General features: G+C 40.8%; 1 protein-coding gene across 5 annotated transcripts in view; it reads right to left on the bottom strand.

Annotated features, from left to right (window-relative positions):
- LOC111960178 (multiple PDZ domain protein) overlaps positions 1-16,054 on the bottom strand; it is a 69,759-nt gene that overhangs the window by 17,770 nt on the left and 35,935 nt on the right. Inside the window, exons 20-31 of one of the 5 annotated variants that reach the window (XM_070437916.1) lie at positions 15,072-15,419; positions 14,383-14,491; positions 13,836-14,034; positions 7,637-7,678; positions 5,826-5,921; positions 5,514-5,609; positions 4,411-4,588; positions 4,071-4,181; positions 3,371-3,457; positions 2,595-2,702; positions 1,710-1,772; positions 217-373 (exon numbers count right to left, since the gene is read on the bottom strand). In XM_070437916.1, coding sequence (XP_070294017.1) covers positions 217-373; positions 1,710-1,772; positions 2,595-2,702; positions 3,371-3,457; positions 4,071-4,181; positions 4,411-4,588; positions 5,514-5,609; positions 5,826-5,921; positions 7,637-7,678; positions 13,836-14,034; positions 14,383-14,491; positions 15,072-15,419 — 1,594 coding nt within the window. The remainder of the gene's footprint in view (positions 1-216; positions 374-1,709; positions 1,773-2,594; positions 2,703-3,370; positions 3,458-4,070; positions 4,182-4,410; positions 4,589-5,513; positions 5,610-5,825; positions 5,922-7,636; positions 7,679-13,835; positions 14,035-14,382; positions 14,492-15,071; positions 15,420-16,054) is intronic. The other 4 variants (XM_070437918.1, XM_070437917.1, XM_070437920.1 and 1 more) reach the window with 4 other exon arrangements.

Here is a 16,054-nt window from a genome sequence, read left to right as displayed (position 1 = left end):
ATCCATGGTCTTGTTCATTGTATAATGATCCATAATAACAATATGAGAACCCAGATAACATAATTAGTTAGCCAACTTTGGTCCAATGAGTGACCTTTCATGAAGGAGGAAGTTGCCCTTATTGGTCGGTTTTGAGTGCCCCCGCCTATTGTGGCCAATGGTTAGGATTAAGGGGAGGGTAACTGTCCCTAGATCTGTTCATAGAGTCAAACTCACTCCAGCTGTAGCCAAACTCATCCTCGTCTTCCGCCTGGGCCTGTCTGTCGGGAATCTCTGTCAGGGTATCGGTGTCTGTCTCTCCGACGTGGGGAACCACGGGAAGGGAGAGGTGAGGAGTGGTGGARGATGTCTTTCCCGCTTCCCTCTTTAGTGGCTGCCACATCACAGAGGTATCAGTACAATATATTTGTAGTGTGGCAAAAAGGCAGATAATAATTTTGTTTCAGCGTAGCAGGTTTAGCTGACTACAACCTAAAGCCATACTGTTGAGTCGGTAAAGTATGTTTTAGTCACTCATCTGCAGGTGGACATTTTCAAAATGGCGTCACCCTACTTTTTAGGCATGTATTTTTTGTTTATATGACTAAACTGTTATTTGACTAAACTGCTGTAAGCAAAGCATTCCATTGATTCAAGTCAGAAGTAGTGTATTTTTAGATTAATATTCAAGACTGAGTTTAATAACAAAATGTTCCTTACTGATAGAATTCAATTCAACCATTGTCCATCTGATAACACATTCAAATGGACACTTACCTTATGAAGCAAGTGCAACACAATCCAAGACAAAACTTGAATTATTTTGATAAATTTAGGCAAATTAAAATGCATTTTGATTCAGAATCAAAACATTGCATATTTTTGCAAGAGATTAAAATGGCCAAGTTTCAATTTCGACATTTCAATGTTCTATTTGTAACAAACAAAACACAAAAAAGAAAAAGGTATTCAGATAGTTTTAGTGGAAATGTGTTAGGACAGCATGTATGCATGTAAGGCCTGTCCAATATATGAGTCTCCACATATATTCCATAACACAACCGTACGAGCATACACGGAAATAGAAGGGGAAAAGCACGACAACACAAAGACCCACAAACCTTAAACGGAGTAGGAGTGAAAGGGTTAGTTGGGGAGAGGCGTAGGAATAGTCTACTGTGACTCTCAACCTCCTACAGAGAACAGAGAAGAGTCAGAGACTTTCAGTGAGACAGACAACAAAGGACTAGGACAACATTGTGAAACTAAGGGCAGAAACTTCACTCCACTGCTATGATAGAGAGTGTGAGTGAAGTTCTAGGTCTACTAAAAATCCTAATTTGATCAACTAAATAAGATTTATCCCAGGTGTCTCAAACTCGATTCCTGAAGGGTCATGTGTATTCAGTCACACATTTGCTGGTCATGATGGGACATGAACTTGACAGGTGAATAGTTTAATGTACATGGATGTAAATCATTTTGGCATGAAAAAGGTGTACACAAAGCCTTGCGGGAATTTGGTTTGAGACTTCTACGACAATACAATATCAAGTTACAGGCATTGTTCCCTAAGGTTACAAAACCAGGGCCCAAACACTTCAAAATACTTTCCTTTGGTTTCAGTACAGTGGAACCAATGAAATAGTCCCAAAAGTGCAAACGCGGTGCTAAATCCAGTGCACCTCAAGTATTTGACATAGGTCTAAAGGTTGCATAGTGACACTGACCTTGTCACTATTGCGCCGTGCCATGGCCGCCGCTCTCTCCTCGTTGGTGTCCGTGGTTGAGGACTGTCGTGTACAAGAGGGACAGAAACATGAAAAATACACTGCTAGGCATTGCCATCAAATGTCATATAGAGCAAAGGCTGAATTTACAACGGTGAGGCATCATACTGTATTTAATTGGTGAGACTTGCATGGGACAAGTAAAAGCATCCAAATATATTAAAAACGTTTGTTTGAACGTAACTGAAAAAGTAGCCTGAGTGAAACTTCAATTGTTATTGTTTTTCTTCATGAGTTGTGGTTGTATTGGCTTGGCTACAACAGATTATGGATTGCCCTTGGTCAATGTGGGTACTATATACACATTGGGAAAACTAAAATGATGATGTGTTCAGTGAGGTAGGCAYCCCGTTATCAATATTCCACCCAGGCCTGACCACCTCTCACCCAGGAGCTGATTTAATATATTCTGCCTGCCAACTAGAAACCACCACAGCAACATGCAGTGAACCTTGTGGTTTGGGGTACGTGACATATGAGCTATTTTAGGTTTTCCTGTTCCTTGACTCGTCCTCAGTTCACAAAACGTTATGAGCCGGTATTCCAGGCAGACTGGGATATAGACAATCTATTCCTGGACTCATATGCGTGTTCAATGGAGATTCTCCACTGAGCATGCTCTTGAGTTCATTAGTAGAATTAATCTGGGTCTGGGAAACTGGGCCAAAGAGAAAATATTCTATACAAAAGAGTATATTATACACTGTAGGATTGAACCCACCACAAAAAGCAAACATTGAGCAGCAAAAGAAAGCAGTCTACATGAAGGAAGATTGGACACTGGGTCGCACACTCGCACACGCACACACACAGAGACAGTCTAACCTGAAGCGGAGAGGCAGGAGATAATAAGCTGGCAGAGGTTTGATTAGTGGGTCGTGGGTTGGATCCGGGGTGGGTGTTTAGCCGCAGAAGAAAGGGTAGGGGCGCCTTCTAAAAGCAACACAGGGGATCAACAGCAAGTCAAGGATACAGAAGTTGAAGGAAATGAAATGTGGGGGCAGAGCCCTGACAAAAATGTTATCAGGTGTCCAGGAAAGAAGGGAATAGACAAGAAAATGTTCAAAAGGAAAAACACCTCTGGAGTCAAATTATTCAAAAATGAGTGACTGGTAATGAATGTCCTCGAGGAGACTCATTTTCTTTTCAAGAAAATCAAAGTGGAGCTCTTTCTTAGAACCAAACAATAAATGTTTTAGAGAATCCTTAAGGCTTCTTTTGGATTATTCACCAGTGACACAGAAGAGTAGAAGGCCTTAAAGGGGAACTGCTAGGGAAGCATCATTACGATCTGTAGGTAGGTCCCAGTGGCACCATTTAAAAGAGCAAGAGCAATACATACCTGCCCGTAGCAGTTAACCTTTGTAGCATATAACGTTTGATCTCTTTTTTCCCCCTGGATGCACTCAGATTCCAATTTTTATTTGGGTCTCTTTTTGCACGTTTCTGTTGCATGCACATACAGTAGCCTATTAGAGAGTCTGAAAACTTCTGGATGGAGAGATAAAGCAACAGACTCTACTGATGTGCATAGAGAGAGATAGAGAGAGGAAGAAAGCAATACAAATAAACAGAGAGAGCGAGACAGAGCAAGAGATTACCTGGCACACGTGATAAGGCAAGCATTTTAAAGCGGTGCTGTATTTCTCTATGACTGGTGACGAAGCAGGGCTACAGTGGGACTCGGGCTGAGGAAGAGGTGCATGCTGGACTGGTTAGTTGAAGGTTAGTGGAAGGTTACGGAAAATGTCTGGAAAGCTTCAAACATGCATGAAAATGAATGATTGTAAGTCGGACATCAAGATATGTTGGCTATTGCAAAGCTGGTAGCAATTTCAGTAGGATATTAGTTCGTCATGCTTTTGGAGCCTAATGGCGCTTTCAAACCAATGAAGATGATGCAGACAAAATACAGTCAGTCACTTGAACTTTTAGTGAAATGAATCCTGACAAGGAGTCCATCAACGAATTGAATAATGAGATATAGATAGCTACTGTAGTATTTGTTAGATACAGGATGGTTAAGTAGCTTTTTGAAGTTAATGTTGTGTTAAATGGGATAATTAATGGTTTGGGACTAGGAAATAAAGTATTGTTGTTGAAAGACATTAGCCACTTAGCTAGCGTGCCAACACAGGGCGTTAGCGTGACAACACAGGGCGCTAGCGTTCCAACACAGGGAGCTAGCGTGCCAACACAGGGCGCTAGCGTGCCAACACAGGGCGCTAGCGTGCCAACACAGGGCGCTAGCGTGCCAACACAGGGCGCTAGCGTGCCAACACAGGGAGCTAGAAGGCTCACCCTGGGCCTGTGGATGATACTCTGGACGAGGAACACGACAGGGTTTCCTGCCCTGCGGATGGCCTCCACAGCCTGCTCGTGACTGGCATCTCTCAAGTCCACGCCATCCACCTGATACATTCCAAAGAAACAAACAAGTAATTAATAGGTTTTTACTGTGCAATAACCATTTTGCCATGTCAAAGTAAATACATTCTACTGTGAAATACAAGAAACATTTTTACGGACAGATGTGATACAGCCTGGAATCGAACCAGGGACTGTAGTGATGCCTCATGCACTGAGATGCAGTTCCTTAGACTGCTGCGCCACTCGGGAGCACTAACATTGATGGGTGTACCTCAACAACCCTGTCTCCAGTCTTCAGGGTTCCATTGCGGCTGGCGGGGCTGTCCTCCAGGATGTGTTTGATGAAGATGCCCCGCATCACCTCGCCGTTGCTGAGGCGACTGCCCATTCCTCTGCCCCCCACGATGCTGATGCCAAGGGACTTGCCAGCTTCTTTTTTGAGCTCCACCCTGAGAGAGACGACATGCATTCTAAAATATATTTTAAAAAGGGGGTTCTTTATTGTACCACTTCTTGGGACACAGTTGGCCAACTCCTGTTCTGGGGTTCTAATTTGATTTATTTGTACACAAAGTAAAAATAAGATGTGACATTGAAGGAAGGAAATGGCTTGTGTAAGAACCTATTGAATACAAATTCAGGAGAGAGCAACGTTACAGAAGGTTCAACAATTTAGATTGTAAATGATTATCTGTTGCATAAAATAAAGGGCGCATTGTGTTGGGTCGGTAAACTAGGTAAACCTGATATGACTCTCTGTCTTTTAGATTAGGAAACTGTCAGGTGGCTCCATTTCTATTTGTGACATTCTAAACGTTGCAGCRCATTGAATTAGCCTCAGCTATTAATAATCCTGGAGGGCCACAGTGTTTGCTGATTTCCTCTTGATTGTCATTGATTGGACTGAGAGTGTCACACACTTGCGTTCCCTCGCCTAAAATCAGTCACTGATTAGAATCAGCAGACAGTGCAGAGCACCTCTCGAGGACAAGGGTGAGGACACCGGTTTTGAACAATATTACTATCACAAAGCAGAACCCAGACAGTGGGTAATATGTGTGCAGGGTCTAGCCCAGTTCCAAAGTGGTATAACTAATGCRATGAACCTTGGCTTGACATCCAAATCAGTGCTTATTGCTTATTTACCCAATCAGATTTTTCCCCTTAACATTAGAGTTGGAAAGAGGGTATGTCCCCTATCTTTGCCATGATAAACGCTTAAAATTAGCTCTTAGGAAGTCACATCCAGTTGACTACTTTAAAATAGTGAAAGCCTTCAATGGCGCTGCCGATGCTAAAACAGGCTTTGTGGAAAGGTCACCCTCTATCCAACTCTATGTTCTGGACCAAGACAAAGTCTAACTTCCTACTCACCTCCTGGGCTGGTTCCAGTTACTGAAGGTGGCACTCTGTAGCTCACTCTCCTCTCCCTCTCCATCCTCCCGCTCTGGGAGTTCTGGGATTTCTCTTCTGCAAAGAGACAAACAGAAAACAGCCGCCTTTGTAAACCATAGCTGGTCTGATAGTAATTGACTTGTTTTAGTACTGTCTGGAGTACAACAAAATAATATTGCGAAAGTTAGTCTATGCTTGAAATCAAAAGCATGAATTTAGTGAGGGCATCGTCATGAAAATACCTTTCTATAATGTATTACTTCTATAAAGTTGTATAACGTTTGAGCTTACTTTGGGGCCTGAGGAGCATCAGAGAAGATGTCATCTTTAGGCTGCTCCAGGCTGGCCTTGTACTCCTCCAGATACTCCACGGGAACATAGGTGATGCTGATAACACACACACACACGTGCGCACACACGCACACCAATGAGCCTCAGCACACTCCTGATAACAACCTGACCAAGATTTGTCATCATCACTGCAAATACCCCCAAATATATAACCTATCCATAAACATATGACACGAGAGTTCAACCTTGTGTGCAAGCATGTCAATATTCATCATTAGGAATGACATGAACGTTTAACAAAGCATTAGTGTGGAAGTGCCTGCATTCATACGCCACCTGGTATGACAGAAAGGGCACTTTTACAAAAGGACTTTTATTTATTCATAGACGTCTAATCTACATGCAGGAGCGCACCTGTTTTTCTCCCCGTCCAAATTAACTGTGCGGCACAAGATTGCAGGAGGGGAAGGAATGAACTCTAAATTTCTCTGGCAATGCATTCTGCCTATCATGAGCCCAAGGTGAGCCGTCAATGAATAATGTAGCAGACGTCCCCGCATAACTATCCAAAACAGATGTTTCCGTCGTTCATAAATGTCTGGGCCAATAAAGTTGTCTCGAATCGAATTGAGTGGCAGAATTCTTTCCAAAATATGTCATGGAGGTTTGAAGGGAACATCAATTGGAACACCAAATGTACTGGAACAGAAGAACAACTTTCCAAAATATTAAGAATTTAACGAAAGTGAAGTAGCAAAGAGCATAGATCTGCTTTTGTAGGCCCAGTTTCAAGTAATTAATCGTGATTAGATGATTCTAAAGCACACACACGTACACATTTGAGTGAAGATGACAGATCTAACAACGACGGATTCATTCGTACTTCAACATTAGGACATGCAGACACTGAGGTACTTGAATCCCTGTTCATTCAAACAGCAATTCAAATGTTTCCAAAAACAGATGATGGAAGGAACAAGTGGATTAGTGTGTGATGGAGCAAAGTTCAAAAAGTTCCAAATGAATCGTTATCGCCACACAAATGGACCTGCAAGCCCCATAGTCCCAGAAAAGAATGTCAATGGAGTGTTAAGGATGACGTTTTAATGGTTAGTGGTGCAGTCCAGTCCAGTGAGAGATTTATCCAGATACATTGACTGTGTGTTAGGCCTGTGTTAACTTGACTACCTGTGCGCATGGACACCAATAGAAGCTTAGCTGCCACACCAAAGAAAATGGTTTGGAGATATATCTGTGTTGGTATTGGCAATTTTGAAAGACATTAGCAATTTTAAATCTGTAAAACGGTGATTAGCTGCGGTCACTTTGCTGTATGTCGCCAATAAGATTATCTGATCTGGAGAATTTTAATGGCCACAGATTTCAACATAATTTTACAATATTTTGTATTATTAATGAGTAAGAAGTAACAGTTAAGTAGTTTGCTCTTTTTTTAATTGAACTGGTCAGACTAAGGTTTGTGTATGGAAGATATATGGTTGATATAAGATTTACGTATGGTAGCTATATATATGGTTGATATAAGATCTGTGTATGGTAGATATATGGCTGAGATAAGGTTTGTGTAAGTAGATATACAGTATGGTTGATATACTGTATGTGTAAGTAGATATACAGTATGGTTGATATACTGTATGTGTTTTAACTTCTAGATCTGGATAAAACTTCCAACCATGGACAGGCGATGAGGCCCATATGAGAATGGTGAGGTAGAGTGGACAGTGAGGAAACAAATTAAAATGGCAGATTACGGTTGCACACCCGTCAGCGTGGGAGTTAGCAATACTCACACATAAAAGGGGCACAGATCGTCCTCTGGTGCACAAGCAGATCTAGAAGGTGAAGAGGATTTTATGGGCTAACATACTGTACTGAGAAGTTTAGAGTAGAGCAAGCAGGACTTGAGATACTGAAAAGAATGGTGCCCCACACTTTAATGTAGCTTCCCTCGAATACATGGAGAAAATACAATTTAGGAAAGTGAAGGGCATTAGTGAGTTGTTCAAATTTCACCATTGAGCATCTATGCTAGCACAGTCCAAATGCTGTAGTCCAAAAGCCTTTCTATAGTACTGAAAGTCGAACCTTAATGTAGCCGACAGTATTCAATTGGTGTTCGTCAGAAATATTAAATGTACAGTACCAGACCAAAGTTTGGACACACCTACTTATTCAACGTTTTTTCTTTATTTTTTACTATTTTCAACATTGTAGAATAATAGTAAAGACATCATAACTATGCAATAACATATATAGAATCATGTAGTAACCAAAAAAGTGTTAAACAAATCAATATACAGTGGGGCAAAAAAGTATTTAGTCGGCCACCAATTGTGCAAGTTCTCCCACTTAAAAAGATGAGAGAGGCCTGTAATTTTCATCATAGGTACACTTCAACTATGACAGACAAAAACAACGCGAAAACAAATCCAGGAAAAATCACATTGTAGGATTTTAATGAATTTATTTGCCAAATGATGGTGGAAAATAAGTATTTGGTCAATAACAAAAGTTTATCTCAATATTTTGTTGGCAATGACAGAGGTCAAACGTTTTCTGTAAGTCTTCACAAGGTTTCACACACTGTTTCTGGTATTTTGGCCCATTCCTCCATGCAGATCTCCTCTAGAGCAGTGATGTTTTGGGGCTGTGCTGGGCACACGGACTTTCAACTCCCTCCAAAGATTTTCTATGGTTTGAGATCTGAGACTGGCCAGGCCACCTCCAGGACCTTGAAATGCTTCTTACGAAGCCACTCCTTCGTTGCCCGGCGCGGTGTGTTTGGATCATTGTCATGCTGAAGACCCAGCCACGTTTCATCTTCAATGCCCTTGCTGATGGAAGGAGGTTTCACTCAAAATCTCATGATACATGGCCCCATTCATTCTTTCCTTTACACGGATCAGTCGTTCCTGGTCCCTTTGCAGAAAAACAGCCCCAAAGCATGAGTTTCCACCCCATGCTTCACAGTAGGTATGGTGTTCTTTGGATGCAACTCAACATTCTTTTGCTCCCAAACACGACGAGTTGAGTTACCAAAAAGTCTATTTTGGTTTCATCTGACCATATGACATTCTCCCAATCTTCTTCTGGATCATCCAAATGCTGCTCTTAGCAAACTTCAGACGGCTTATGTACTGGCTTAAGCAGGGACACGTCTGGCACTGCAGGATTTGAGTTCCTGGCGGCGTAGTGTGTTACTGATGGTAGGCTTTGTTACTTTGGTCCCAGCTCTCTGCAGGTCATTCACTAGGTCCCCCGTGTGGTTCTGGGATTTTTGCTCACCGTTCTTGTGATCATTTTTGCCCCCACGGGGTGAGATCTTGCGTGGAGCCCTAGATCGAGGGAGATTATCAGTGGTTGTATGTCTTCCATTTCCTAATAATTGCTCCCACAGTTGATTTTCTGCAAAAACAAGTTGCTTACCTATTGTAGATTCAGCTTCCCAGCCTGGTGCAGGTCTACAACTTTGTTCTGGTGACCTTTGACAGCTCTTTGGTCTTGGCCATAGTGGAGTTTGGAGTGTGACTGTTTGAGTTGTGGACAGGTGTCTTTATACTGATAACAAGTTCAAACAGGTGCCATTAATACAGGTAACTAGTGGAGGACAGAGGAGCCTCTTAAAGAAGAAGTTACAGGTCTGTGAGAGCCAGAAATCTTGCTTGTTGTAGGTGACCAAATACTTATTTTCCACATAATTTGCAACATTAAATCTCATAAAAAATCCTACAATGTGATTTTCTGTATTTTTTTTCTCATTTTGTCTGTCATAGTTGAAGTGTACCTATGATGAAAATTACAGGCCTCTCTCATCTTTTAAGTGGGAGAACTTGCACAATTGGTGGCTGACTAAATACTTTTTTGCCCCACTGTATATTTAATATTTGAGATTCTTCAAAGTAGCCACTCTTTGCCTTGATGACAGRTTTGCACACTCTCGGCATTCTCTCAACCAGCTTCACCTGGAATGCTTTTCCAACAGTCTTGAAGGAGTTCTCACATATGCTGAGACACCAGTCTCAACGTCAACAGTGAAGAGGCGACTCCGGGATGCTGGCCTTCTAGGCAGAGTTCCTCTGTCCAGTGTCTGTGTTATTTTGCCCATCTTAATCTTTTATTTTTGTTGGCCAGTCTGAGATATGGCTTTTTCTTTGCAAATCTGCCTAGAAGGCCAGCATCCCAGAGTCGCCTCTTCACTGTTGACGTTGAGACAATGTTTGCAATGTTCTGTGAAGGAAGTAGTACACAGAATTGCACGAGATCTTCAGTTTCTTGGAAATTTCTCGCATGGAATAGCCTTCATTTCTCAGAACAAGAATAGTCTGACGAGTTTCAGAATAAATGTCTTTGTTTCTGGCCATTTTGAGCCTGTAATCGAACCCACAAATGCTGATTCTCCAGATACTCAACTAGTCTAAAGAAGGCCAGTTGTATTGCTTCTTTAATAAGCACAACAGTTTTCAGCTGTGCTAACATAATTGCAAAAGGGTTTTCCAACGATCAATTAGCCTTTTAAAATGATAAACTTGGATTAGCTAACACAACGTGCCATTGGAACACAGGAGTGATGGTTGCTGATAATGGGCCTCCGTACACCTATGTAGATGTTCCATAAAATAAAAAAAACAGCCGTTTCCAGCTACAATAGTCATTTACAACATTAACAATGTCCACATTGTATTTCTGATCAATTTGATGTTATTTTAATGGACAAAAAAGGGCTTTTCTTTCAAAAACAAGAACATTTCTAAGTGACCCCAAACTTTTGAACGGTAGTGTATATTGATTTGTTTAACACTTTTTTGGTTACTACATAATTCCATGTGTTATTTCATAGTTTTGATGTCTTCAGTATTATTCTACAATGTAGAATAATATTCTACAAAACAGTAAAAATAAAGAAAACCCCTTGAATGAGTAGGTGTGTCCAAACTTTGACTGGTACTGTATACAAATTTAGGAACTAAATTTGATCACCCTTTTGATTGATACTGTATACAGATGTAGGATCTTAATTTGATCACCCTGTTGCAGGAGAACTTTTCTGCAAGGCAGAACATTTAAAACTTGTAGTTTTAAAGGGTTTAAAAGGGTTTCTGAAGTTTGCGATTTCAACTTTGAAATTTCAGAATTGATTTTCCCTCGCGAGAAATGTATCAACCCCTGCAAAAATGTCCATTAATTATAATTCACATAATAATTCACATTTCCTGTAGCTGCAGGATTATTTTCCTGCTGTAGCAAACTGGCTCAAATTAAGATCCTACATATGAACATTCTATCATGCTTTGCGTGGCACAACTTTTAAGTGATATTAAGGTGGTCTATGACTCACAACACTGGATTACAATGACCTTTCCTAAGTGCATTGTTAAAATTAAACTGAGCTCCTCAACACACTCTACTGCATTATAATGTTTACTACACATTCATTGTCAGGTGTTGTTTCTGAGGTATGCATTTTAGTCATCTCAATTCAGTTCAATGAAATGTGTATTTGCTTCGGTTAAAACAGTTAGCTGTTGTGTGGGAGATGTACTAGGAGAAGATAATATTTCTACGAGAGGTTCAAAACAAATTACATTAATGGGATCATTTGGCACAATTTACTCAAATGCAAAACACTACGAAGCTTAACTCAATGCTTGACTTGCTCATAATTGTAGACATAGGCTTTAGAAAAAGCCACCAAATCATTTACATAACAAAAAAATAAATATTCCACATTTGATCAAGAGGCATTTAGTGTGATGTCAGGCACCATTTATCTGATTGTATAATAGTGTGTCTATGTAAAAGTCCTCTCTAAAAGTGTGTGTATATGTGTAGTGAATCTATGGATAATATATTTGAGGTGAAATCTGCCCTGTATGTACAGTTGAAGTCGGAAGTTTACATACACCTTAGCCAAATACATTTAAACTCAGTTTTTCACAATTCCTGACATTTAATCTAAGTAAAAATTCCCTGTCTTTGATCAGTTAGGATCACRACTTTATTTTAAGAATGTGAAATGACAGAATAATAGTAGAGAGAATGTCACGCCCTGACCTTAGTATTCTATGTTTTCTGTATTATTTTGGTCAGGTCAGGGTGGGTATGCTTGTTTTTGTCATGTCTAGGTCTAYATCATGTTTTTTTTGTAAGTCTAGGTAATTGTAGGTCTATGGTGACCTGAATTGGTTCCCAATCAGAAGCAGCTGTTTATCGTTGTCTCTGATTGGGGATCCTATTTAGGTTGCCATTTTCCATTTTGGTTTGTGGGTTATTGTCTATATGTAGTTGGATGTCAGCACTTGTTATAATATAACGTCATGTTCATTTTGTTAGTTTGTTTAGTGTTCTTTGTGTTTCTTTCTTCATTAAAAGGAAGATGTATTATAATCACACTGCGCCTTGGTCTCCTCTATACGACGAACGTGACAGAGAAAGATATATTTCAGCTTTTATTTCTTTCATCACATTCCCAGTAGGTCAGAAGTTTACATACACTCAATTAGTATTTGGTAGCATTTCCTTTAAATTGTTTAACTTCGGTCAAACATTTCGGGTAGCCTTCCACAAGCTTCCCACAATAAGTTGGGTTAAATTTGTCCCATTCCTCCTGACAGAGCTGGTGTAACTGAGTCAGGTTTGTAGGCCTCCTTGCTCACACACGCTTTTCAGATCTGCCCACAAATTTTCTATGGGATTGAGGTCAGGGCTTTGTGATGGCCACTCCAATACCTTGACTTTGTTGTCCTTAAGCCATTTTGCAACAACTTTGGAAGTACGCTTGGGGACATTGTCCATTTAGAAGACCTATTTGCGACCAAGCTTTAACTTCCTGACTGATGTCTTGAGATCATGATGCCATCTATTTTGTGAAGTGCACCAATCTCTCCTGCAGCAAAGCACCCCCACAACATGATGCTGCCACCCCCGTGCTTCACGGTTGGGATGGTGTTCTTCAGCTTGCAAGCATCCCCCTTTTTCCTRCAAACATAACGATGGTCATTATGGCCAAACAGTTCTATTTTTGTTTCATCAGACCAGAGGACATTTCTCCAAAAAGTACAATCTTTGTCCCTATGTACAGTTGCAAACTGTAGACTGGCTTTTTTATGGCGGGTTTGGAGCAGTGGCTTCTTGCTTGCTGAGCGGCCTTTCAGGTAATGTCGCTATAGGACTCGTTTTACTGTGGATATAGATACTTTTGTACCTGTTTCCTCCAGCATCTTCACAGGGTCCTTTGCAGTTGTTCTGGGATTGATTTGCACTTTTCACACCAAAGTACGTTCATCTCTAGGAGACAGAACGCATCTCCTTCCTGAGCGGTATGACGGCTGTGTGGTCCCATGTTGTTAATACTTGCGTACTATTGTTTGTACAAATGAACGTGGTACCTTCAGGCATTTGGAAATTGCTCCCAAGGATGAACCAGACTTGTGGAGGTCTACAATAATTTTTTCTGAGGTCTTGGCTAATTTCTTTAGATTTTTTCCCCATGATGTCAAGCAAAGAGGCACTTCGTTTGAAGGTATGCCTTGAAATACATCCACAGGTACACCTCCAATTGACTGAAATTATGTCAATTAGCCTATCAGAAACTTCTAAAGCCATGACATCATTTTCTGGAATTTCCCAAGCTGTTTAAAGGCACAGTCAACTTAGTGTATGTAAACTTCTGACCCACTGGAATAGTGATACAGTGAATTATAAGTGAAATAATCTGTCWGTAAACAATTGTTGGAAAAATTACTTGTGTCATGCACAAAGTAGAAGTCCTAACCGACTTGCCAAAACTGTAGTTTGTGAACAAGAAATTTGTGGAGAGGTTGAAAAACTAATTTTAATGACTCCAACCTAAGTGTATGTACATTTCTGACTTCAACTGTATATGCAGTATTTGGGATACTTTAATTTAGGCCTATAGTGAAACCATATAAAACAGGTTTCCAAGGACAAGGTTTCAAAACATTGAACATATTGCATAGCCCGGGTCCTTACCCCATGTCTGGCCCGATGAGGGAGTGTCTCCGGAGCATGGCGCGGGCCTGTGTATTGGTCAGGTTGGCCGTGGGCTCGCCGTTGATGGCCAGGATGAGGTCCCCCACCCCCAGACGGCCGTCTCGGCTGATGGAGCCTCCGTGGATGATGCTGCGAATGTGCATCCCCAAGCCATCCTTGACGGCGCTCACCGTCATTCCTGTAAGGTAGATACAAACACAACATTCTCAAAGACCTGAAACCTATACGTAATACATTCACCCACATTTATGTGTAATGTGTTCAATCTTTAATCATGTGTTAATAATGTTGATGCGCTGGAGATCCACATAGATAATATCATAGTTAATATCCAACAACCTTAACAGACAGAAAGACCATAATGCAACAGATATTGCATTATTTACATAATTTTAAGTTATAAAGATGAATGATTTATTATTAAAAAGTGAACGCTGTTCTCTTCACAGCAATTTCTCATCAGGGCTGACATTTAGAAAAAGAAATATAGGAATATACAGCATATTGCCAAAGTATTAATACAAACCGAGACTGGAGTTGCCCTTGACAACAGTGATTGTCCTTTCAAAATTACTTCCAGTGGTTATAATCTTGTCCCCTTCCTCTTTGGACTGCTTTACAGATGGCTCATCCCCCTTGAGAATGACGATTCAATAAAAAGTTTTCATTAATCACATTTCTCTATATTTTCTATGGTACAAAATCCKAAAACAAATAATTGTGACAGAATGAGATTGAGTTTAAATTATAAAATATTTTCTATGGAGGAAGTTTTGGTACAAAATGTAAATAAAATTAAACAATTGTGACAGAATAAAATATAGTTAATCTAAACTACCAGTGAGGTTACGTGGGAACGATTAGTAAGGGCCAGGGAATCAAACATACAAGGTAAGGAAGGGGTTTATCTTAAATTATTTTCTGTTATGCCATTACCTTCAGCATGTAATACGTAGAAATTAGATTCTAGTAAAAAGTAGAATGTTTAAAACTGGTTAGCCAAAAGATATTAGCCATTATTCTCGTAAATCCAATWAATTTCACATTGGCCTGTGATGAGTCGTACTGCATTTCAACATTTGTTAAACGTAACTTCTTGCATTTCAAGTTCCTGATGACCAATTTARACATGATTGTTTGATTATGAGGCACACTTAATGACATTTGATGGCAAACCGACAGATGGCACAGCTCTTTAGATGAAGGCTGGTTTACCTTCATTAAGCCTTCCATCTCCCCTATGTCCGCAACGGCCATGGCGGACTCCACCGGAAAACGCAGAGACTGCATTGGCTCCCCCAAATCATTCAAACCGGGCTCGGGGTCAGTGTACGGACTGTACGAGTTCGACAGATCCGACGGCACCAAATGGGTTAATTGATGCGCCAGGTACTGATCGGAGCTAGCTAGTGTGTTGTCAATCATTAGGGTGTGACTTCCAATACTCCTGGGCAGGGGGAAAGCGATAGGATTCTCCTCCGGGGAAAAGGGTTCAGTGTCGTCTGTGAGGCAGGACAACGTCACGAAGGGATGTTCGGTCAACAAGTCCAGACGAGCACTCCGCTATGTAGGTAAAACAAACCAGACGAGGCAAAATGGAGGTTACACCTCGTTAGTTTCACAATCACCCAACTGGGGGGTTTTCGTCTACCTCGGTCGCCGTTCTGCACTCCTCGTAATGAGCCATTGAAAAGCCATCAGTGACAGATGGGGAATAGCGATAATTACAGATGATCCTGTTTTAGAGTGTGCGATGCACCAAATATCTCTTTATTATCATCCTAGATATATTTCATGAGGCCCGGACTGTGCTGCAATGAATCTCTTCAGCGATTCCTTAAGCATCTGAGATGGCAATATAAAACTTGGGAAAATAAATCCCTGGGAGAGCAAACTATTTGGAAGAACTGCAACAAGCAGAAATGCTGAGAGCAGGACTGAAGCACGCAACAGACCATTTAATTCTAATAGGGTAGTCATATCTTGTTACGGTGCAGTGCAGTATATAGGTAGATACTAATCTAAAAAACACTCAACCATTCATCCATAAGTAGTCTGGGGCCAGTACTCCAAGACAAAGCTCTACAACAAAAACAGGCAACATACAGTACATGCAAAGGGGTTAACAACAAAATAAACATTGTGTCACTTCAATATAGCTGCCAGTTTGAAGAAGGTAAACAATTATAGATAGCACA

The sequence above is a fragment of the Salvelinus sp. IW2-2015 genome, linkage group LG37, assembly GCF_002910315.2.
Source record: "Salvelinus sp. IW2-2015 linkage group LG37, ASM291031v2, whole genome shotgun sequence".
Classification (NCBI taxonomy): domain Eukaryota; kingdom Metazoa; phylum Chordata; class Actinopteri; order Salmoniformes; family Salmonidae; genus Salvelinus; species Salvelinus sp. IW2-2015.
Note: the sequence above shows the minus strand (reverse complement) of the source record. Positions and strands in the feature narration are given on the sequence as shown.